This window comes from Molossus molossus, unplaced genomic scaffold, assembly GCF_014108415.1.
Source record: "Molossus molossus isolate mMolMol1 unplaced genomic scaffold, mMolMol1.p scaffold_m16_p_11, whole genome shotgun sequence".
NCBI classification, from domain to species: Eukaryota; Metazoa; Chordata; class Mammalia; order Chiroptera; family Molossidae; genus Molossus; species Molossus molossus.
The window spans coordinates 62,411,634-62,436,080 of record NW_023425346.1 but is presented as its reverse complement, the minus strand read 5'-3'; the positions used below and the strand labels follow the sequence as shown (position 1 = coordinate 62,436,080).

General features: G+C 38.7%; 1 protein-coding gene across 15 annotated transcripts; it reads right to left on the bottom strand.

Annotated features, from left to right (window-relative positions):
- Window positions 1–964: 964 nt before the first annotated feature.
- SLC40A1 (solute carrier family 40 member 1) lies at window positions 965–24,447 on the bottom strand. Of its 15 annotated transcripts, XM_036253907.1 has the most exons (11): window positions 24,314–24,447; window positions 24,085–24,154; window positions 23,723–23,869; window positions 22,816–22,955; window positions 22,286–22,353; window positions 17,090–17,249; window positions 14,755–14,870; window positions 13,481–13,607; window positions 5,482–5,727; window positions 4,322–4,975; window positions 965–2,558 (listed from the first exon to the last, which is right to left on the bottom strand). In XM_036253907.1, the coding sequence occupies exons 4-11, from the start codon at window positions 22,856–22,858 to the stop codon at window positions 2,245–2,247; spliced, it is 1,728 nt and encodes a 575-aa protein (XP_036109800.1). In that variant the 5' UTR covers window positions 22,859–22,955; window positions 23,723–23,869; window positions 24,085–24,154; window positions 24,314–24,447; the 3' UTR covers window positions 965–2,244. The 15 variants fall into 15 exon arrangements, with proteins under 15 accessions (XP_036109800.1, XP_036109802.1, XP_036109801.1 ...); XM_036253909.1 differs by lacking the exon at window positions 23,723–23,869 and having other exon boundaries at window positions 22,816–22,997; window positions 24,057–24,154; XM_036253908.1 differs by lacking the exon at window positions 23,723–23,869 and having other exon boundaries at window positions 22,816–22,971; window positions 24,057–24,154.

Here is a 24,447-nt window from a genome sequence, read left to right as displayed (position 1 = left end):
TGGGTAGTAAACAGCGAAGGCTGTCCAGCCCAGCAGATTCTCCTCCACCTCCCTCCTCTCCCTGCTCTGAGCAGTTCTCTGCAAAGAGAAGGAAGACAGCTGTAAAAATTCCTATTAACTCTGCAACTTCATGCTCCTTCCTCCTACACAGGGCCTCTCTAAGCCCACAGTCTGGCAAAATGCCTATATTAAGAGCCGAGACCTTCCTTTGCTAATATGGCTCTATTCATTTTACAAGGTCACAGGCCCTAAATTACAGCTGCAAACACTCAGGGCAGATGTCCAACCCCAGCTCAGCCCCTGTGGGAGAGAGCAGATGACCTGTTCAAGACAGTAGCCAAACCTAAGAGAGGCATCTGCAGTCTGTTCAAAAGTCATGAGCAGATCAGTACAGGGTGATGCCAAAAGTTCCCAAGCTCCCTCTTTTAGGGGAAAGAAAAGGAGCCTCTGATCAGCCATGCCTGAATCATATCTGCATCCCAGGACCAATACATTTGAGGCATAGATCAGTAAACATTTGTTGAATACAGAATGTGGCTTTACTCTCTCTCTCTCTCTCTCTGGACTATCAGCAAGAATCTATTGTAACTGTCATTAGTTAGGGACAACTTCTAGTAATATAGGACTACCTCGTCTTCCACTTCACAAAGTGATTCCATATGATTTGACTCAACCAGGAAAGTTGTGAGGTATATAGAAGTGGTTTCATACTACCATCTCCAATTTACAGAAGAGAAAATAGAACTCAGGGAGCTTAATGTAATTCTTCAAGGTCCAAGGAAGAGTACTGGGTCTCATGTTTACTACAGTTTTACCCAAGCCTCCATAAATTAGAGGTAACACTAAAAGACATGAGTCATTATGAAACTGTAGCCCTTTATACAAAAAAAAAAAAAAAACATTATCCAAAAGCGGTGATCTGTAACAAAAGCAAATAAAGAACGCAATTAAGGACAAAGAAAACAAGATTTTAAAAATATTTTATGTAGAAAAATTTTACAAAGATTTTACAACATAGCAAATCATTATGTCATACCATAGAAAGAAGAAGAAAAAGACTAAACCACAAGGATTAAGAAAGTGCTCATAGCAACGTATTGCAGTCTCCATGAAAGTGCATAAATGGTTAAGGCAAAGTACCATGTTGGTACTGGCATGTTGCAAAAGGACTTGTAAAACAGTTTTAAAAAATATATACAAACGTCTTTTTCCCCCCTCCATTCTTTTCAGAAACATTTAAAAGGAATATATTTATGAACAGTCTTGCTCTGCGACTAGGTAAAAATAACTCCTGGTTACAAAACAGTAGAAGTAAAAATGCTTTCCCACAACATGTTCATAATAAATCAAGTGACTGACAAAACAAAACCTTTCCAAGTGTGGGCTTGCTTTCTACATTTAATCTGCCAAGCAGAAAGCTGACTCCCTCATATTCTGAGATAGAGATAATTAATGACAGTGGCGGGAGTTAAATTCAGATCTTTACCCTTCTGTGCGACTTTTAGCTTCTAGTTTCTGTGGCCAAGCTGTTGGCATACTTGAAGTCACTATGCAATCACTGCGTTAGAAACCTACTTTACAGCTCTGCTTCTACCTGCAGCTTACAAGATAGTCATTTTACAAAGTGCTGCATATGCTAATACAATATTTTGCCCTATCTGATAGTAAAAATACCAAGGTGCTCTCTAAAGTTAAACCATAACCCTATTAGAGAATTATACTATGTTTTCCACATATATATAAATCCCTTAAGATCGACAGGATAAGGATAATACTGGTTACCAAACTTTAATCTTCATGCTTGGAGTAAAATTTGTTTTTAGAATAAAATAGAATAAAATACCAACAAAGGTAAATTAGCTAGACTTGAACAAGAATGAGTTTTAGGGAAAACTGACATCTGGATTCTAGAACAGATAATAAATATCTGTTAAAAAATAATTTAACTCACATGAATAACCACTCCTTTATGTATTCATGAAAAATAGGGAAAATTAGTGTTGCTATTTTAGTCTCCATATTTAAACTTTTTTTCTTTTCCTATTTTTTTCCATCCTTAAACATAAGGGAAGTTAACCAGTTCATTCAGCTGACTTGGGTTTCCTAAATAGGTTTTAGCCCTCAAGATACAGTTGTGGTAAAACCAGAGAGAGACACTTAGCCATTTATTGGAATTCTGAAGTACAAAATAAGCATGTGTGCTCTATATAATCTAGTAACAGGGATAAAAACACTTAAACTGTCTTACACAGCAGATGTATCAGCTTGACTTTCATTCGTAACTTCTTTTTCATCAAGACCACAGACAAAAAGCTTGTTGCCCAGAGTTTTCTGGGCAAATCGGAAATACATGATGTGGCCCATTGCCACAAAGGAGACTGAAATCAATACGAGCAAGCCAAAAGCTTCAGGATTCGGAGCCAGGATGACCATGATGAAATGCAGAAGATCAAGAAGATAGTTCATGGAGTTCTGTACACCATTTATAATGCCTCTTTCAGATTCAATTACATTTTCTTGTAGCAATTGTGTCACAGTTAAATCAAAGGACCAAAGACCTATAATAAAAGATATTTTTTAGAGATAGTTAATCTCTAAATTTTTAGCAATACTTTTCAAATTTATAGGTTAAAAATCTGTTGACATGTGAAAAATATACATTTTAGCCCTATTACTATAAAGTTATGATATAGTAACTTGCCTTAGAGAATTATTTTTCATTAATAAAAACTGGGTTATTAGTGGCTCTGAGAAATTATATTTACAGCCAACAGACAAAAATAAGTCTAATCTACAAACATCTTAATTTTGTTTTTCTGTGATTCTTCATACTATAAAAGCAAAACTCTGAAATCAGTCATTAGTACAGTCATGTGCTAAACAATGATATTATGGTCAATGACAAACCACATATACAATGGTGGTCATATAAGACTATACTACAATTGAAAAACTCCTACTGCCTAATGATGTCATAGCCATGGTAACATGGTAGCATAATGTGTTACATGTTTGCAGTGTTGCTAGTATAAACAAGCGTTCTGCACTGATGGATGTATAAAATATAGCACATACAATTGTGCACAGTACACAACACTTGATAATGATAATAAATGACTATGTTACTGGTTTATGTATCTACCATACCATACCTTTTCCCCTTATTTTAAAGTGTACTCTTTCTACTCATTAAAGAAAAAGTTTGTTGCGAAACAGTATGTAGTGTTATGCTGGCAGGAGCCTCATACATCTCAAGTTACCGTCTCTTGATTGCATCATTTTCTCTTGTGCTTGAATTAATCTGGTGTTGTTTTACACAGTAATATGCTATACAGGCTTGAGGCCTAGGAGCAGTAGGCTCTACCATACAGGCTAGGTGGTAGGTATACCATCTAGGTTTGTGTAAGTGCATTCTATCATGTTCACACAACAAAATCGCCTACTGACACCTTTCTCAGAACATATCCCCCTCGTTAAACAGCATATGACTGTACTGGTATTTTTCAAGTTTAAAATGAACAGACCTATATGTTGTTACGGTTAAAGTGTAAGGAAACTTTAAACCATGACTACATTTACTACTTGGGTTCTAAAGCCCCTGCAATAAAGCTGTCTTACCTTAATATTAATGTCTTTGATAAATTAATAAACTGCTTTGTGTCAAAAGATAAAAATACGGTTTCATTTCAAGAAGAAATTCAGAAGGAGATAATTCATCAGTACTCTATTAATGATTACTTAAATTTTGCTTTGTAAGAAGTCTTTACATTATGTTTCCTTCCAGAGTTATAAAATCCATGTTTGGCAAAGTATATAATAAATACATATCGGCTACAGAGGACCTTTGAAAGATTTTTTTCTAACTACCATATCTTTTTTAAAAATTTGCAACCCCACCCCAAAAGAAAACTCTTATCTTGTTTGCCTTGTACCATAGAAATGTCTCTAAATTATAGTCCTTTTGGTACAGTTATAACAATATAAAGACTCCAAATTACTAAATGGCAATATAGTTATCATAGCGAATCCCTTTTTAGAGGTTAATTAAATAACATTAAAAGAGTAATACTTAAAATATCCATTTAGGAAAAATTTCCAAGCTCTAATCATGTATGCACATTAAAGTGTATGTACATACATAACATGCAAATAAAGTTTTTTTAAACTATAAAATTAAAAGTTCATAATAAAAGACTGGATTATACATAAGGATGAACAATGGATTTTGCTTAAATTAACATTCAGGGAATATTGTTGAATTCTCTGAACCCATATTTCAAAAAGACTCTAGTTCATTCATATACAAAAGGAGATGACTTACCGATTCTAGCAGCAATGACGCCTGCAAACAGCAGACTGACAGAGATTATGGACTCAGAGTTAAGATTCATCTCTGGGGCAACATCAGTAGAAACAGACCCGTTTGACATGTGCGTTTCAGTTGTAAAGATGAATTCAGGTATTTCTGTAGGGATTGTGGACAGTGGCTCTGTTTGAACGAACCTAGAACGTATATCTTTAAAAGGAGAAACAGACAAGTCCAAAGGGCTTCCAGGCATGAACACAGAGATCACACACAAGATCAAACAGGAAAGCTGTGCAAATCCTGAGATCAGACCAGTCCGAACCAGGCCACATTTTCGCCGTAGCCAAGTAAAAGCCACAGTTCCCATTATTCCAGTTATGGCTGATGCTCCCATTAAAATACTGAGGATGGACCCACTCAGCCCCTGAGTGTAGGCGTACCCTGTAGTGATGCAATCAAAGCCCAGGACAGTCATATAGAGGAAAGCAAGACCCATGCCCGCCAGAAACACGGGCTGATTATAATAGGAGATCCATCCGTCTCGGAAGGTGCGGAAGGGCTCAGCCATCTGGGAAGCACAGCTTGGCTCTTGCTCCTGTTCAAGCTCACGGATGTTAGGGTCTTTGTCACCCATTAGATGAGCTGCCTCCTGGGATTTTGGCTCAGTTTCTGTCAATAAAACATATCATTATTTAGGGGAGAGGGCATGGGGAAAAAAGCCAATTATTTTACTCAGCATTTTTTCTTCTCCTCTTTCCCACCCCCATGGGTACACTTGGCTACTATAGTATAATTGTAGTTTCTTTTACTAATCTAAGAATTACAGCGAAGGAACAATCTCCATGTAGCAATTACATTAAATAAACAAAATTTCAGTTGCTCACATGCTCTTTGAAATTATACTCCTACCAAAGTAAAACTTATCAGATAAAAATACAATGATATCCTGGGGAAACAAAGCATCTTATTTTCTGGGGCCATGAGGTTCAACCCAGAGTCCTTCCTCAGACCCTCAAAAACCTGAGTTTTGATTCACCTACCAAAGTGATGTATTTAGCCTCATGCAGGCCTTCGATGATTATAAAATCTGATATAAATTCAAAACAGTTTGGTCTTCACCAACATTTAAGGTCTGGACATCAGAATAAAAGAACTGACTGTTGTGTTGAATTTACCTTTGTGTATATTCAGCTGTTTCAGCTCAGCTTCCTCTACTTTAAGAGTAGCTTTCACAGCTAAAGCAGGGGTTTTCTGGTAAACCTTCCAGAGCAAAAAGTACTCCACACACATGGACACCAAATTCCATCCAGAAATGAAACCACAGCCAATGACTGCAGAGCCAAATGTCATAATCTGGCCAACAGCCATGGGGGCCAAGATGTTGGTTAACTGGTCGATCCTTCGAACTGTGGCATTCATATCTACAAAGGTAGGTGAAAGACGCAGGTAAGTATGCAAACCTATCAAACAGACCACCCACTTACATAATACAAATTCAGAGACCAAGTGTGCAGATTCTTAATATGTAAATGTATAAAAGCAACCTGAGAAAACCACAACCATTTTCTTAGGAAATTATGTGTTGTTTGGATCAAGTCAAAACAAATGTTCCTCAAAAATAATGATTCCTGCCCAGCCAGTGTGGCTCAGTGGATTGAGCATCATCCCATGTACTGAGAGGTCCTCATTCGATTCCCAGTCAGGGCACCTGCCCGGGTTCCAGGCTTGATCCCCAGTGGGGGGAGTGCAGGAGGCAGCCGATCGACGTTTCTCTCTCATGTGGATGTTTCTATCTCTCTCTCCCTTCCTCTCTCACTAAAACATCAATAAAAGCATATTTAAAAAAATTATTCCATTGGGATTGTATAAATTAGCCTAATACCAGCTTTTAAAATGAATACAATCGTGAATCTGCATTCATTTTTTTTTCAACAAACATTTTTAAATGCCTATTATGAGCTAGGCACCATCTAGCACTATAAAGAAAAGGAAGAATATCCTTTTTCCTATCTTCATGGAGTTTACATTCCCAAAGGAGAAGAAAGACAATAAATTGGCAAGCATATAAATACACAGTACCTCAGATGGTCATTAAGTATTATGATGAAAAATAAAGCAGAAAGGGGGCATAGAGAGTGCTTAGGGGAAAAGGGACGTTTCAGTTTTAAATATGGTAAGGTCAGGAAAGGACTCACTGAAAAAAAGATAACATCGCAGCAAAGACATGAAGTAGTAGGAAGCACGAGAGTGAGTCGTGTGGATTTCAGTGAAAAGAGAATTCCCAACAAAAGCCCTGGGGCAGGAGGAGCATGCCAAAGGAACAGGACTGAAGCAGAGCAAGGAAGGGAAGGGTCAGAAAAAGATGAGGTCACAGAGGGAGGGCAGACTGGCCCAGTCATGTTAGGCCTTGTGACATTATATGGAAATAAGTTTTACACTCTGTGAGTCAGGAAACCATTGGATGCTTATCATCAGAGAAATGGCACAGTCTGACATATTTTTTTAAAGTGCATTTTGGCTGCTGTGTTGAGAAAAGATTGTAGAGTAAGAATGAGGGGGAAGGTAGACAAGAAAAAAGGCAAAGCTCTGGCCGGTTTCTCAGTGGTTAGAGCATTGGCTTGTGGACCAAAGTGTCGTGGGTTCAATTCCCAGGTCTAGGGCACATACATGGGTTGCAGGTTTGATCCCTGACCCTGGTCGGGGTCATGCGGGAGGCAACCAATTAATATGTCTCTCTCACATCAATGTTTCTCTCTCTTCCTCTCTCTCTCTCCTTCCCTCCTTCCACTCTCTAAAAATTAATGGAGCCCTGGCTGGTTTGGCTCAGCGGTTAGAGCATTGGCCTGCAGTCCAGAGAGACCCGGGTTCGGTTCCCGCTAAGGGCGCATGCCTCCGTTGCAGTTTGTCCCAGCCCTGGTTGGTCATGCGGGTGGCAGCCACTCGATGTGTTCTTTTCATGTCGATGTTTCTCTCTCTCTCTCTCTCACATCCTTTCTCTCCCTCCCACTCTATCTGAACAAAAAAATGTCCTTTGGTAAGGATTAAAAAATAAATAAATAAATAAATATCAATGGAAAAATATCCTCAAATGAGGATTTAAAAAAAAGAGGCAAGGAAACAAGTGGGAAATGATGGTAGCATGGACCTAGATATAACAATGAAAATGGAGAAGCAGACACTGGATATACTTCAAAGGTAAGATCTGGAAGACTTGCAAACAGATTAGATATAGTGTATGACAGAAAGAGAGGAATTAGAAATGGCTCTAAATCTTTTTTCCTGAGCAGCCACTGAAAGGATAGAGTTGCCACTTACTGAGAAAGGTGGAAGACTTCAGAAGAATTAGGTTTAGGGGCAAAAGAACAAATATTTGGTTCAAGAGATTTTGATTCTGATAGGTCCACTGACATTCAAGAGGTCATGTCAGGCAGACAGTTAAATATATGAGTCTGGATTTCAGGGAAGAAGTGTGCACTGAATTTGGAAGGCATCTGCTGGTTGATTTTAAATAGAATGAGACTAGATGAGATCACCAAGGGAGTGTAGATTGAAAAGAGAAAAGGTCTGAAAACTGAGTCCTAGGCATGCCACTGTTTGGAGGTCAGGAAGATGAGAAGGAACTAGCCAAAGAGGAGAAAGACCAGGAGAGTATGGTATCCTAGAAGCTAAGAGGTAACAACAATGTTTCAAAGATAAGGGAGTAATAAACCAAAAAGTGCTCTGCTAAGTCAAGAAAATGGGCACTGAGAAGAAGGTCTAGATTGGTCATATGGAAGGTACTGGGGTCAGCAAAAAGAGCTTCTGGTAGTGAAGAAAGGACAAATGTTTGATTTAAATTGGTTTAAGAGACTGATGCTAACTCCAGGGGACATCATTTACATTACATTTTAAGTGAGTGGCGTGGTCTCATTCACAATGTGAATGGAACAAGGCCCTGACCAATGAAAGGAATTGGAAAGAGTGAGCACAGACATCTCTTTTTGTTAAGTTTCACTGAAAAGAACAAAGAAATGGGGTAGAAGGTGGGTAAGGACTGGGATAATTAAGAAGAGAAAAATTATAGTATGGTTATATGCTATAATACAGTAGATGAGAAGGTTCAGAATGTAAATCTGCAGCACAAGTAGGACAGTTGTTCTTAGATAGGAGCACAAATTATTCATCAATAGCAACAACAGCGTAGGCCACGTATATGGCTTCAAGTACAGGTAGAACGAGCGATGTGGTGTTGGTAGCACATGGAAGTTCTCCTTTCATTTCTTTCATTTTCCCAGTAAAATACAAAGCAAGATCATCAGTGAAAGTGAGCATGGGAGAGGGGGTGCTGAATGTATGCAGACAAAGGAGAAGGTATGAAATAATCCTTTGGGAAAGGAGAGAAGGAAGGGACCAGAGAAAACAGGATGATCATCAGGCAGCATGAAAGGGCCAACTTGAACCCAGTGGTCATGAACTTTAAGAACAGTGAATAAGGTTGTGTGTTTTTCTCCATGTTCTACTGTGGAGAAGTGGATTTAACCAGGGTCTTACACAAGGAAAGTGACAAAAGGAGAGAAGGCCAAGTGAGCTGACGATCATGTGGTCACAACAACTGACCTTGGACTTTAAGCTGGGTAAGCAAGGGAGACAAGCGGGATCATAAAGAGTGAAAAGGTAGTGGAATTAATGACTTGTAGGTAACAACCAGGATTGCTGGGGCTGGGGTACCAGGAGGAGTGAGCTGGAAAAATGGGAGGTGATAGTTCAAGACACGGATGCCTAAGATTATGGAAGGGGAGGATGTAGTGGTAATGACAAGGTCTAGGGTATGACCATGGGAATATACAGCTGAGTCAGAGTGGAGGACAAGATGAATAAAGGAGAGGAAGTCAAGAAAATGACCTACTGTCTCATTCTCTATCTCACAAAGTGAAAATTAATGAGACCAGTCCTATCAATCATGTGGGGCACCTTAAGGAAAGAGCAATACGTGACTAAAAATACATTAACTGAAAATTGCCTTTATTCCTTCTCCAGTTCTTCCTGGTCCTATATTACCTTCCAATTAGTCCTGTGAGTGTACAATGCTTATATGATAACAGGAGAACTTTGACTCCTTTCACCTTTCACTTGAGAGGCAAAGGCAGTTTTCATTAACCTTATACATGACCATTTCTGCAGAGGCTTCACTAACCTCCATCTGCTCCCAATAACACATTTCCCACTCATACGCTAACAGAAAAATGTAGAACTGATCCAAATAACTCAATAATTTGAATCCAAAAATCAGGTACTAATGAAAATATACACTTGGATCTGAAAGACCCAGAACAACAACAAAATTAATTTAGCTACAATAATTTGTTACTCTTTCACTATCTCAATTTTCAAGTACCACCGATTTCTATCTTATACATTATACCTAGGAACTTAATAATGTTTAGGTATAATTTATGTCAGAGGACAGCTTTTGTTTTCCTGAAGCAGAATGAATTAAATAATGATTTTTTAAAAGACCTAATCAGCCAGGCTAGTGTGGCTCAGTGGCTGAGTGTCGACCCATGCACCAAGAGGTCACTGGCTCCATTTCCAGTCAGGTTGTGGGCCAAATCCCCAGCTGGGGGGGGGGACATGCAGGAGGCAGCCAATTGATGTCTCTCTCTCTCTTTCTCTCTCTCTCTCCCCCCCCTTTTTCCCCCCCCCTTCCTCTCTCTCTAAAATCAATAAAGAAAAAAAAATTTTTTTTTAAATAAAAGACCTAATCATTTCACTGGTAACAGGCTAGAGAAGAATCAGTCATCTGAATGTACAAACATTCTTTTTACAAATTCTATGCAAACAGACAATGTGTGCTCATTTAAAACCAATTTAATTGTTTTCAGCAGCTGTGGCACAGAACATGACATTAAATAACTACTATATTATAAAGGCTATATTACATCTCATAGAATTATAATTTAAAATATCAGATTTGCTGAGCAAATAGCAGACAACAGATTTATATACATCAAATACAAAATCAAATTTTCGTCAACAGAGTTCAAACAAGAAATTTATCTGTCCTACTTGATCAGGCTAACCAGCAGATGTTTTTTTTAGAATGGTGGACAAGAAAAACTTCAGAAGCTATTAATAAAGAGTGATTAGCAAAGGAAATAGGAAAGGAAAGAAAACAACAGAGCAAAGACTCTGTGAAAAGGAAGTGGGTTTTAAACAGATTTGACAGGCACAAGAGAATGTTTCAATAAAACACTACATCAAGTGCCTAGACAAATTAGTCATCAGATCAATGAAGAGTATTTATGTAAAAAACAGAACTTTTTCTGGAGCTGTCTTAACTAAGTGGTAACAGCTATATTTGAGCCTTATGCCACGGAAATTCTAAAACTTTTTAACCTTCCAAAGACATTTTCTCCTGTCTTTACTTGCAGTGATTCAACTTACAACTTTAAAACACACTCTGAAATCAAGACTGACAGATCTTAGAGGGGAGGGGGTGGGGGTGAAGGGAAAAGATTAACCAAAGAATTTACATGCATAGCCCTAGGACACATAAATTGTGTGTTGAAGGCCTAGGGTGAGGGGGAAATGGGGGGCATCTGTAATACTGTCAACAATAAAGGAAAGAAACAATGGGAAAAGTGAATGGGAGTAATTAGCATACAGCTCACCTTTCCTCTTTATGCAGTCTCTAACCCTTCACCCCCTCACCCATACCCACAGTGCCCTCACAGAGCACACTCCATGCACATAGGTTCACCCATCCCTATCCTGCTTGGGTTCTTTGTCTTTGCCCACAACCTCAAAATCACCCTGATTCACATAAATTATTCCCACCTGGAGTGGATTACTCTGTGTAAAGACACAAGGTACCTGGAATCCCCCCTCTACATGTACTTTTCCCTCCTCTCTTCTACTTTTCCTTTATCCTGCTTTTCTGTTGTTCTTTAACTCTTTTTGTTGTTGTTCTTGAACTCTTCCTTGAAGTGGAAATGGCACCAAAAATCCATGGCCAGACCCTTGCTGACTCTTAGAACTAAAAAAAGATTTTGTAACCTGTTTTGAAACATGGCTTCTAATTAACACAACTACTGGGGTTAAAACTTGAGGGAAGACAACATGCAGGTTTTCCTTCACTAGGCTACTAACCTGCACGGCTGGCTGAATGAGTACCACTTACTTACCAAAAGCTAACTCACAGTGGACAAGAGTTCAACAGGCAGCTTCCTTCCTTCCTTAAACTTGAGAAACTCCAGAAGGTTAGAAAATAGACTAGTTGGCCTAGATTCCTCCACTCTGCAATAATTCCTAATATGAAGAAAGATAGCTAAGAAATGGCCAGTTGTACCTTTGTTGTTGTTCTGGGACATCACTGCATAGTCAAAAAGACATCACAAAATTCTGTATTTTTTATTTTATTTTATTTGTTTTATTTATTTATATACTTAGAGAAAAACTAAAGATTCTGAGTAACTTTGTCTTTACTCAGGATTTTTTTAAAAACATTTTTTTTACAGATTATTCAAACTTCACAGAGTCAAAATGAGTTAAGAAATTGAGATAAGGGAAAGAAAATCATTTTAAAAGCCAACTTTGACTCCAAATATATTCCAACAGATATATATGTAATCTATTTTCAAAATAAAACCTTTTATGCCCTTTGTATTTTAAAGCACCCACATGTATTACATACCCAACTTATATGTTAAAAAGATTACCTTATAGTTCAATGTGACAAAAAGAAATATGGGCTTATTTTCCATTAGTAAATCATCACAGAAAGAAAAATCAATGAGAAGAGAATTTCATGCAGTACAGATTCACGTGTGCTAAATTCACCCTATGCACCCACGATCCTCTAAAATCACTGTGGTGTTCCTGGTCTCACTCTGCTACTACAAAGTGATGGTTCAAGCAAATTGTTTTTCTTCTAGACCTTTCACAGATTTTGTTCTTTCTCTCACCAGCTCCTTTCTATTTTTTTTTTTTTTAAACCACATGGTCCAGTCAAAGTTGTTTGCTAACCTCAGCACCTAATCTTGCTTTCTGTGTCCTAGAAAAGCTATTTTAAGTCATCAGGAATGCTTTACTTGTCGGTCAGGATGGTTGGGCAATGTGTTTGTGATCCGCTTTATCTCAGTGTTGATTCAGCTGATCTGATCAGTAGATAGGTGTAACCTTCCTTCTCTACCTTGTGTAATTATCAATCCAATTGGTGTCTCTGTGCTGCATGAGGGGTAGGTAGGGCATGCTGAGTGAGGTAGTTTATTCTGAGCCCAAATAATACTGATGTAATAGGACATGAAGCTTTGTAAGCATTCTTCAGTCTTTCTCTGGCCTCTTGTATATGTTTTCCAATGAACAACTAAGATTATAAACTTCTTAAAAACTGTGTTTTTACCCTGGCCGGTTTTGCTCAGTGGTTAGAGTATCGGCCTGCAGTCCAGAGAGACCCAGGTTCTGTTCTCGCTAAGGGCCGGTACCTCGGTTGCAGTTTTTCCCGGCCCTGGTTGGTTGTGCGGGTGGCAGCCACTCGATGTGTCCCTTTCACATCGATATTTCTCTCTCTCTGTTCCTCTCTCTCCCTCCCACTCTGTCTGAACAAAAAATGGAAAAATGTCCTCGGGTGAGGATTAAAAGATAAAAATAAAAAAACTGTCTTCTCTATTTCTTTAGTATTTGTAACAGCAATTATATTACATCATACATAATGTAATAAAAGTTATAGATTATAACTTTAAAGTAGAAGGAATTAACTTATAAAATCTCTCCTAGACTTAAGTTGTTTCCATTTGGAGAAAAGTGATATCAACAGTATGACTGGTAAACACTGGTAAAAATATCCATATGAGCAATAAAACCCCATGTGAAATTTTTACTGTTCTAAGTATTAAGTAAACTTTTAGAAACAGTTAACAGAATTAAAAAGAGAGAAATAGCTCAAAAGAAATGTTCTTTTTCCCAGGTTTGCATAGAATAGAAAAGTTCACTATCCTATAAATGAACTTCATAGCATTGAGATAAATCTTTGCACTGAGACTGATAATGTGGTAAAAAAAAAAAAAAAAAAAAGATTATGCTTTCAATTTATTAGCTTTAAAAAATACCCAGAAAAGAGGCTTATAGTCATATTTATTACTGATTAAAAGTGAATCCTAATATAATCCATTTAGTTGAAAGAGAAAATCAAATTACCTGCTAATTTGCTTCTGTCTTCTCCTGCAACAACAACAATCCAATCCCTTTGGATTGTGATTGCAGTAGCAGTACTGGCCAGATTTGCAATGTTTGCAATAGTGATGATCAAGATATAGCAGGAAGTCTAAGGAATTATAGGGAAAAGTTGAGTTAATATGTCAGTGTTATCCCACTGAACCTACATCTCAACGTGCAATGTACTTGAAAATGGTCTTTGGTGGCATAATAATCAAACTTTGATATTAATTTCATTTGCAACCAATCATTTTACCTTGTACATATGAAACACTAGATCCCAATGGTCAAGTTAAAGAGCACATTGTCTTCCTAATCTGTGTCATCCATAGTACATATAAATATAAAAATTATAATATTCATATGCATATTTGTGTACCAATAAAGTGTTAACACGGGTAGTTTCTAATGTTTCCCTCACAGGTATCTACTTTGGAAAAAACACTGAAGGGAAAGTGAGAAGGCCTTTAAGGCATTTAAGTGATAGTACTGACACTTTCTAGTTGCGTAACAATGGGCAATCAGCTAACATCATTTTGTCTTAGTTTTTCATCAACAAAATGAAGAAAATAAACTAGAAGATTTCTACTGTCATACCTGGCTTTGAAACTCTACAATATCAATCTAAATATGCATAAGAAGATTCAGTAGTGACATCAAATCTACTACTTTCTTTTTTTATCTTTATTGTTGCATTACAAATGGCTCCATATTACCCCACTGTCCCCTCCTCCTGGTTCCCACCATGCCCCTACCCTATCTTTCTCTTTTCCATAAAGCTATCATAAAATCAGTGTGAGAAGTTATCTAGTCTATGCCCACCCACACAAAATACCAACTTTTATTGGAAGAACACAGTGATCACTGAGAGAGAGAGAGAGAGAGAGAGAGATTTCTTACATAGTGTGAACAAATTACAGGTTAATACTAATGAACTGAAAACTAACAACTAATTATATAATAAACTCTTAGAAATGCTATTGAAAATAAATAGGGAAAAAAACCCAATAGGACAAAATTTAAATTCAAACAACTCTTAATGAGTACCTGTTATGGGAACCCCCCTCCCAAAAAAAATACCCCCAAAAAACAAAACAAAAAATTGGGGATAGTAACATAGACACAGAGATCAATATTAAAGGTCCCATTTGGGGGAAAAAAAAAAAAAAGATACTCCCTATCCTCAAAGAGTTTTCATCCTTTACTACTACCGGAAGTTCAATTTTCTGCCATCAAGAATCTCATTGAGAACTTACAAGAACCCATCCATGGTACATGGTTAGAAGCTCATCTTTATGTAAGAAAACCATCATCAGGATAATTCCACATAGGATGACTGAAACATTCTGTATCACCAGCGAAGTCTGGGCCACTGTACAGAGAGAAACAAAGTGACAAAGTGTTCACTACACATTACACCAAAATGTCTCAATGAGTCTGTTTTTATCCATATACAGTACTCTATTATATAACACATATACAAATTACTTCAGGAAATTAAAAAAAAAAAATTATTGAAGTAAATCCTGCCTCAACTATTCCCAGGACAACCCACCAGATCATACACCCTCCACTAAAACTTGCAGACAGAATGATGAAGTTCCCATCACTTTTTTCTCTGTTAGTTGAAGCCATTCATAATGACCACATTTTCATTTAGCTTATTCTCATGAAAGTTTACTATCATAAACTGAACTGTATTATATTAAATAGATAAGATTCACCTCTCTGCTCTTTGTTGTTTATGCTAGGATAAGAGTGTGTAGCAGGCAAGGAAGGAGGTTAAGGATGAGGTCATGGAATGCATAACCTCCTACACAGCAGGCTGAATCTGATAAGACAGTACGGATAAATAGAAAAAATGTGTAAGCATTTGTCAGGAATAAAGCAGCATTGTGTTTCTTTTGGCATACTAATACTGTTTGTCATTGTTATGGAATTCTAAGCTATACCTTTCCTCACAACCAACTTTCTTAGAGTTAGGTAGCCATGTAGATAAAGTACTGGAATAAGGACAGGTAAGTATCCAGGTAAGGACACCTTGCAGTCTTTTCTTTGCCACTTACTAGGGTAGAGGACTTAGGACAGGATACCTAATGTCTCTCATATCTGTGTCTGTAAGATGAGGATGCCAGTACATACCTGCATTCCTTACTTTACAGAGTCATTATGATGCTCAAATAAAATACTTATTAAAGCACTTTGAAAAACATAAAGAGTTGTATATGTAAGGTATAATTATAGCTCTTGTCTTTAAGGGCAGTAAAGCTCATTCTGGCTTGGAAGGTCATATCAAAGCCTCAAGAAAAAACAAACTGCTTTTTGAAATTAGTTTGTAATAAAATCCCAATGGGCAACTCATCCATTGATGCATTAACTTACTGCACAATAATTAAATATCAACTGAATGAGGCTCTTAGTTTTTAGGACCCCACAGACTAGAGGAAGGACAGACATGTGAACAGATAATTATCAGAGTGTAAACAGAATAGCAGAGGGATTAACTAAGCCTGAGGGGACCACAGAGGAAGAAATGGTTAACCCAGCTTAGAGACATCACAGAAAATTTCACGGAGGATGACATACGAGTTGATTACACGGGACCCAAAAGGAGATTGCTAGCTCACCACACTTTCCTCCAACTCAACACTCCTTGTAACCTACATTTTCAGTGCTCAACAATCATAAAGTTAAACATATTGAGGTATAATATTTCTAAGTTCCTATGTATAATGATGTAAATAACTAGGAACTGTTTCTAGGATACAAAACATTTTTCTATATGCATTTTGGTCTGTTAATTCTCAAAACAGAAAAATATCCATCTTGACCATTTTACTAATAGCATCTGGACCTAGAATGTGATAACACAAGGGCTCTGTATCCAGGAGCAGCTATCTTACATTGAAAGAAACACATGGCATCTCAGTCTTTCCCCAATATCTACAATAAACAGGTCTTGGCACTATCAACTGAGAACTCAGGAAGTTTGCCCTATTAGTCTGAATAGCTGAATTGCTCAATCACTTTCTCTCTTTCTTATGTAAAACTGAAGATTTCAGCATTAATGCTCTAGAATAAAGGTTAATATATTATTATTCCTCCTTTTCCCTCAAAAACGTATAATTCAGCTCTCTGTGATCAAGACTCAGATATTCTCTCTGCAATCCAGTTTTCAATCCCTTACACATACTTCTACATGGAATACAGTAACCCAGAGGACACATGTTAAAGCTGTCCCAGAAACCTCACACTAAAAAAAACTCTAGCATAAGTCATGGTTAGAAAGAACACCAGAGTTAAGCAAACTTTCAATGTTTAACATGGTTCTCAGAAAAGTGCTACGGTGTTAATGATTAACATCCGGAATTTATGAATAAGCAAAGATACTTCAAAAAAATCTATAAGCTCAATATCCTGTCATCCTAACCTTGTGCAGGAGCCCCAGAACCCTCCATGCAGAGGTGCTGCCACCAACCTCCCCATCACTCAGTGTGGCATGCAGGCCTGCAGTGGGTGAGCCACCGTGGTTTCCCTGTAGCTCAGGCACTGGTCCCATGAATACAAAGGCATAGCTATACCAACACTCACCTTTAAGCCTGGCATTCTTATCCACCCAGTCGCCAATGATGGCTCCTAGGACCAGAACAGACCCTGCCACCACCAGCCCGTAGACTGCAGTCAAGAGGAGGCTGTTTCCATAGAGCTCCACCAGAAACACAGACACTGCAAAGTGCCACATCCGATCTCCCTTGAACAAGAGAAGAAAAAATGTTTTGCTGAAATAGTTTTAATTTCTAGTCAATTATACTCAGGAAGTTGCTTCCTTATCACAAGGGCACTTTTTGGCTACATCATGAAATTTTCAAGGTCAATTCTTCAATGCATTAAATACTGGTCAGTTGTCAAAACTGTTCATTCTAGCACAATGAAAATAGTCTTGCTCAAGGAAAAATAAACCTGAAAAAGCACAATATTAATTAAATACACATTGTTCTTTTCATTCTAGAAAAAGAACAGTTTCCAACCTGAAAAAGCACAATATTAATTAAATACACATTGTTCTTTTCATTCTAGAAAAAGAACAGTTTCCAGACCGAAGAAGGTATTTTAAGACAAAACTTGTTTCCTTGTGTGTCAGGTTCTACCTGAGCCTGGAATTTATCTGTCCTGAAGTAGTTTACCATTGAATCAGAATGGAGTCATGTTCATAAACATTAGTATGCCTTGAATGCCAAAAAGAAAAAAAAAAAAAGCCAGTTTCCTACCTTATAAAATGATAAGAATGCACTAGATGATTTCTAACGCCTCTTTTACCTCTGATATTCTAAAATCTGTGCTCTATTTCACAAATGAATTTCAAAGTCATAAAACAGGGCAATCAGAAAGATGAAAATAATATGGGAAAATTGTGGCACTGTATGAATGAAGATATCTGAAATAAATGCATAGTAAGTAGCCATTTTCACATTTTAATACAGGTGGGTTTTGAAGGAGGAAAAAACTAATTTTTTTCCTTAATTCTTAATTCTAGAGTATATAGGGAATTCAGAAATTCACCACTGCAAAATGTGGAATAACAAACTTTTAAATTAGTCAGGTAAATAAATGTATAAGAAATCTATAATGGACCTTATTATGAGATTTTAGGCTCTATTCCTGACTAATAAATTAATATAAAATATTGTCAGAAACAGAAACACTGTTTCTATCATAACCTATCCTTGGAAATCACTACAGGAAACTAAATTTCCAGGCTAGATTCCTTATGAATTTGGCCCTATGTGGAAGTACTTACACTGCTTGTTCTTTCCAATGTCTGTTAACATCTTTCTGATAAATTTAATGTATCAGGAGCAAAGTATTATCCTGATAAGTCAAATGAGTTTAAATTTTTAATCAAGCCAATACCACAATCTTATGCGTTTAAAACTTAAACTGATGCACATGCACAGTAGCAATGGTTTACAATAAATTTCAGGTATACCAGTATTTTTCAAGTGGGGGCTAATTTTACCCTCCAGGGATCACCTGGTCATGTCTAGAGCTGTTTTGCGTTGTCACAACTGGGGGAAGGGGGTTCTACTACTGTCATCTACAATGCACAAGACAGTCAGTCCCCCACAACAAAGAATTACTCAGCCCAAGATGTCAATAGTGCCAAGGTAGAAAAACCTTGGTGTAGACAGTTATGAATGTAATTTAGAGCCACAATTCAAAAGTAATGTAAGACTAGGGCCTTAAAGGATGGGGTGGATATAGTCAAGTAAACATTAAAACAAACAAACTCTGGAAGCACTGTGTTTGGAAAACTGATTCTCACTTGATGGTCTGGAATGTGAGCTCCAGAACCTTCTTCACTCTCAAGCCTCAGTACAGTGCATGGTCCAGAGTAGATGCATAACAAATAACTGTGGAATCAACAAAGGAGTGGACATGCACTGGATCCCAGCTGTGAATGAGTAAATAAAGAGTAGGTGGCAAAAACCTAGACTGATTCATCAACTACCCTGTTCTAGTACATTAGATTTGTTCTATAAATGTTCAAGAAGTTTGAGAATTAATCTATACCATGATTAATATTTCTAAAAGAACTATTTTTAAAGTTTGCTTTGATAATAAAAATGTTTTCCACTTGAATAGGAATTGTTTGAGTTTCAAATGCATTTGTACTAAATGGTTAAAAATGTATGATACACATACAATTTGTTTGAAACCAATAAAAAAGACAAGTTTATATATTAAGATAAAGATGTCAATAACAATAGCAAATTAGATTGTTTTCTTAATCTTTCACATGAGAAGCACATTTAGATTTTATTAGAATAAAATGCAATGAGGAGAGAGGAGTACTTAATTCTCTAATCTCCATTTCTCTGAATAGTTCCCAAGGAAAAACTAAAACATATAAATGTTCCAAATGAAAGATTTCCCCCATGAGTGAATTTCCTCTTTTTTAACCTAAAAAGTAAGAAATATTATTCTATTACTACTGCTTCTTTTCTTTTTTCTACTCTTATCTTCTTTCCAAAGGAATCTGTTTTGGAATGGTCTAGATTCCTAGACCATCAAAACAAGTGCTATTAAATGGAAATTTTCTCTCTTATAGCATGACACTTCCTTGACGGAGAGGAATAAAACTGCTCTAGTTACCTCAATTTCCAAAGGCTTTGGTTTTAAGAAGCAACAGATTCTATGCTCACAGAGCCCCAAAATCGGTAAACTCTAAGTAAATGTTGACCAAGTGCAATTGCAAGCCCACACATTCCTTCCTTATGTCCATTTCCTGCCCTCCCATATGCCCTCACCATACTTTGATGATGTGCTTACATGCCCAGTAGACTAATAGCTGAAGACCAACTGAATATCAGTGAATGAATAATCACAGTCACTAATCTATTTAATACTTATTGAGAAACTACTATGAAGGCACTAGAAATTCAGCAGTGCACAAAAATCAATGTCCATGAGCTTGCATCTCAGTGAGCAAAGACCAAAAATAAATCTAGAATAGGTCAAGCAGTATAAATGCTATGACAAAAAATGAAGTAGGATGGGATTGGAAGGTGATATTTTGCATGAAGTGGTGACAGAGACCTCTCTAAGAGCAGGGATCTAAAGGAGGGAGGACCGGAGCCATGCAGATATCTGGGTTATAAAATGACAGTTCATAGGATAATGACATAAGATATAAGCAACTGGACACCCTTTTCATTGTCTTTTATTATCAGTTATCTTTTTGTTATTAGATATATGTTTTAAAGCCCATACTAAACTATATTAAGCTCTCCTTGACAGAATCCTCTTCTTACAGTACTTTGTATTCTGATAGTATAGAGTAAAACGTAACAATCTGCTGGCAGATAGAAATGAAGTCAGAAATGAAAAGCATTCAAGCTTACACAAACTAACCTCATACAACCCTCTACTCTAATACCTCTATATTTATTGTATAGGAACCATGTTTTGGCAGAGTTGGCAGGGGGATGGATGGATGGATGGATAGATAGATAGATAGATAGATAGATAGATAGATAGATAGATGTATATACATAAGCACACATATTTTGTTGTAATAATATCAGGCAGAATGTCAAAGAGGATACAAAACTCAAATGGTAGAATTATTTAGAGTTAGAGAATACTCCTCTTTTGCACTTCTTTGCATTGAAAAGAAGTAAAAATCCTCTAAACCTTATATGATTGTAGTTGCTATTTTTTTGTTTTTGTTTTAAATACAATTTTCCCACAGGAACATCCTTTGCTCAACTTGTAAAACTGGGGTAAGCTTCTGTCATTTTACTGTGGGACTTTTAATTAACATGACAAAATCCTCCTGGAACAACCACAGTTCCACTCTTTTGGCAAATCTGACCTCTCAACCTCCCAACAAAAGGTCACATAAACCCTAAACTTATCAGTATTTGGAAGTGAGACACATTGTTGCCCTAATATACAGGTCCAAACCACAAGGTAAGAATTTTAGATCCTATCTCCAGCGCTTGTTATTGGTTTATTCAGTACTTAATGCACACTGAATTAAATTGAAAAAACAAATTACTGATTTAAATTAATTGAGAGTAGTTTCACTAGATTTCTACTTAGAATCATCAGCTATTGGAAATGAAACAAACACACCCATTCCACTTTGTTTACATATATTTTCAGTCATCCCTGTCTAAGCCTCTGAGAGATAAGGAGCCAGCCTTCCTAAAAGGGCCATCCTATTTCTTAAGGAGCTCATAACCTAGCTTAAGAATTTTCCAAGGGCATGGGGTACAGACTTCCTCAGACAATAGTATGTATTCATGTCTTAAGAATGATCCAATAGAAGTTTCCAATTAAAAAAAAAAAAAAAAAGCAACAGTCACAAAATTTACCCTCAAAATTCTTTCTCCTTATTTATGGTTCTTTTAAATTAACTATCAATATGAGGCATGAATAGAATATACTCAGACATATTGCTTTTAAACAATAATAACAATTGTTTAATTTTCAAGAGTCTAATCACCATTAGTTAAATACACATCCAACATCCTTTTGGGATTATTCTTTTCTGGGGAGTGGGGGGGGGGGTGATTGATGAAAGAACTCAGGCCCACAGAAGTACTGGGACTCTTCTAAGACCACACAGGAAGTCAGAGGAAGAATTGTGAACCAGTTGATGATTTTCACTGGATGATGGTTTCAAGATAGCCTGAGATGCCCCACACATATCTACCTACAGATAACATTTTTAAAGACCAGAATCTTCATCACTCAGATATTTGTTTTGGGTGTCAATTTTATTTAAATTAACGGTAAGATGTTATGTTTAGCCTAAGCCAGTCACTCCAGGATTCTACCGTATTTTCATAGTGCAGTATGCTGAAATTTAAAATTTTAACAAAAGAAAATAGAGAAATATATTAGAATATGAAAGAATAAAAGGTATATGAGACATCCACTCATTCTTAGCAGCAGATATTATCATTTACTAAGCCTAGTAATGCAAAATACAAACAATGCAAACATTACTGTTCTAGTTGACACTGTCTTTGGATATTGTCAATGTACATAAAATGTAATAACCTGATAATTAAATAGTATTTACTAACACCTGTGGGAAAATACCCTTGGTGAAAAAAAAAACAAAAAACTGTTTTATTAAAGCATGTGTTGGGATAATTTATCTCTTGAGCTGCATAACAAAACTGGAAGACGGCTTAAAACAACTGGCCCAAGTCAAAGGAAACAAGAAATTGTGAAATTCTTATGTTGTAAGAATTACTGTATATGCTCACTTACCCAAGTGGATAAAGAATGTCCAACATAGAGAAGGAATTTTGCCGAGGTCAGGTAGGTTGTTAAGGATCCTGCAAAGACACACGGGCGGAAGATCAAAAGCATATTTAGTCACTGGAGTAAGACTAGGTTGGAATGTGTATACATTTAACATGACTGTTCAACATGGCTATTAAAAACTATTTTGTGGGGTAAACCATGTACATTTCATCCAGGTAACATTCACTTAAATTTAGCATGACCTACTGGCCAATAACTGCGTAAATCCACAGTGAAGAAATCTGTGTCAACATTCTTTAGCTCCAGTTTTCAAAACAAGGCAATCCAAACGGCCCACTCTGCTCAGCCCTTGCCTGCGTGCAAGCCCCTCTTCCCACACCTTGAAATTCATTTTTTCCTCAACCCCCACCAAAATATGAGTCAAATGAGCTACAAGGCACTCTGCTAACAACTCACATTCCTCCAAAACCTGCGTGCAGCGCCGGTCTCCACCGCCCAGCCTGTGTTCCCACCGTTTGCATTCGTCCACTCACCGCAGCATCCTCCCCGGCGGTTTTGCTCCCTTGCCCGGGTCATGACACCAGGCGCCCCCCGCGTGCTCTTCTGCTGCTACTGCCACTGCTCTTGCTGAGGTACTTGTTAACAGGAGTGCAAGGAATTGAAGAGAGCACCGCTAAAAACACAACAGCCTTGTGCAAAAAGACCCCAACGACCACTGAGGCAAATAACAAGAGAAAAACGGCCCGGGGGTCTCCTTTTGGTCTCCCTTCCAAACTTAGCTAACACTGTAGCTGAAGTTGGAAAGGCAAAGCCTTATGGAAGCGGGTGGGAGGCTCAACAAGCCCTCCGAGCAAGCCGGGTCGGTGCCCTTTGCCGCTGCCGCCGCCGCCGCCGCCGCCGCCGCCGGCCCGGCGCAGCCCTTATACCGGCCGGGGCGGAGCTCCCTCCCTCCGCGGCTCGGGGCCGCCCCTCCCTCGCAGGGCCTCCCGGGCGGCCTGCGGCGCGAGGCCAGGCCCCCGCCGACCCCAGTGCGGTGCCGCCTCCACGCCCTGCTCAGGAGTTGCCAGCTCGCGGCTGCAGCGTCCCGCTGGCCACAAAGTGCGGGCCCGCGGAGGCCTTCGGCCGGCTGAGCACTCGCCGGGTTTTCCCGCGCCCCGGGAACCGCGAGAGGGGCATTCGGGAAGACCCAGGGGCTGGGAAGTGGAGGCTGGCGCCCGGACCCTGCGGGGGCGGTGGGAGAGGGTGGGCGCAAAGCCTAGCGTGGGGCACGCGAGGGAAACGCCCGCACCCACCACCTGCGTTCCCGGGAGAGGGGGGGGCCTCCTGACGCCCACTGTGCAAAGCTCCAGTCTGGGCGTGGGGGGATCCTTTTTTCTTTTTCTTTTCTATTTTTTTTTTAACGAAAATCATTTTTAATATAGGTATTTAAATAAATATAACCGTGTCGCACAGGACGCTTTCCCGGCCTTCCCATTCCGGCCCGCCTGCGGCAGAGAATGTCCTTTCTTCCCAGGACTGCATAGCAGGGTTTCCCTCAAAGAACCAGAATCAAAGGGCAGGAAGGGGCGCGAAGATCAGAGTCCAGCCCTTTTCAGAGGCGTAAATGTTGGCTTGGTAAGCTCAAGTCCAGAACCGAGTTAGAGACCCACCCCAGCCCAGAACTCGGGTCTCCAAACGCTTCCTGGGGTTGCAGCGAGGAAGGAGCGGCCCAAGTATTTCCCTTCATCCTTCCATCCCTCTCGGCACCTTCCCCACCTGCGCGTCCCTTCCCCACCTCTCCTCCAAACGCCCCAGTGTCTGACCAGGAATACCGGTTATCCCAGTTGTGTTCCTGGGTCTGTCCCTGTCCAGATAAAGCCATTCAGCAGCCTCCTGAGGGGACAGATGAATGATTCTAAAGAACACCAGACTTCCACCTTCCATGACTTTTTCACCCTCCACCCGCCACACACACCCCACGCCACTCCCACCCCGCCTTGTCCCAAACCCCTGGAGCATACCAGCCCCTATTGCCAGGCCCTATTACCTTACCCTTCTCAAACTCGCCAAAACCCCAGGAGTGGATCCTACACATTGAAGCTGCAACCAGATTCCACCCCGTGAGCACAGGCCGGACTGACACCCAGTAGTGGAGGGAGACACACGTGAATATATGCCATGCCCTG

Coding starts and splice junctions, on each gene's coding strand:
- SLC40A1 (XM_036253909.1), bottom strand. CDS start 22,858: ATGACCCGGGCAAGGGAGCAAAACCGCCGGGGAGGATGCTGCG. Junction 14,871..17,089: donor TAAGAATGCCAGGCTTAAAG/GTGAGTGTTGGT, acceptor CTCTCTGTACAG/TGGCCCAGACTTCGCTGGTG. Junction 5,728..13,480: donor AGACAGAAGCAAATTAGCAG/GTAATTTGATTT, acceptor CTACCTTTGTAG/ATATGAATGCCACAGTTCGA.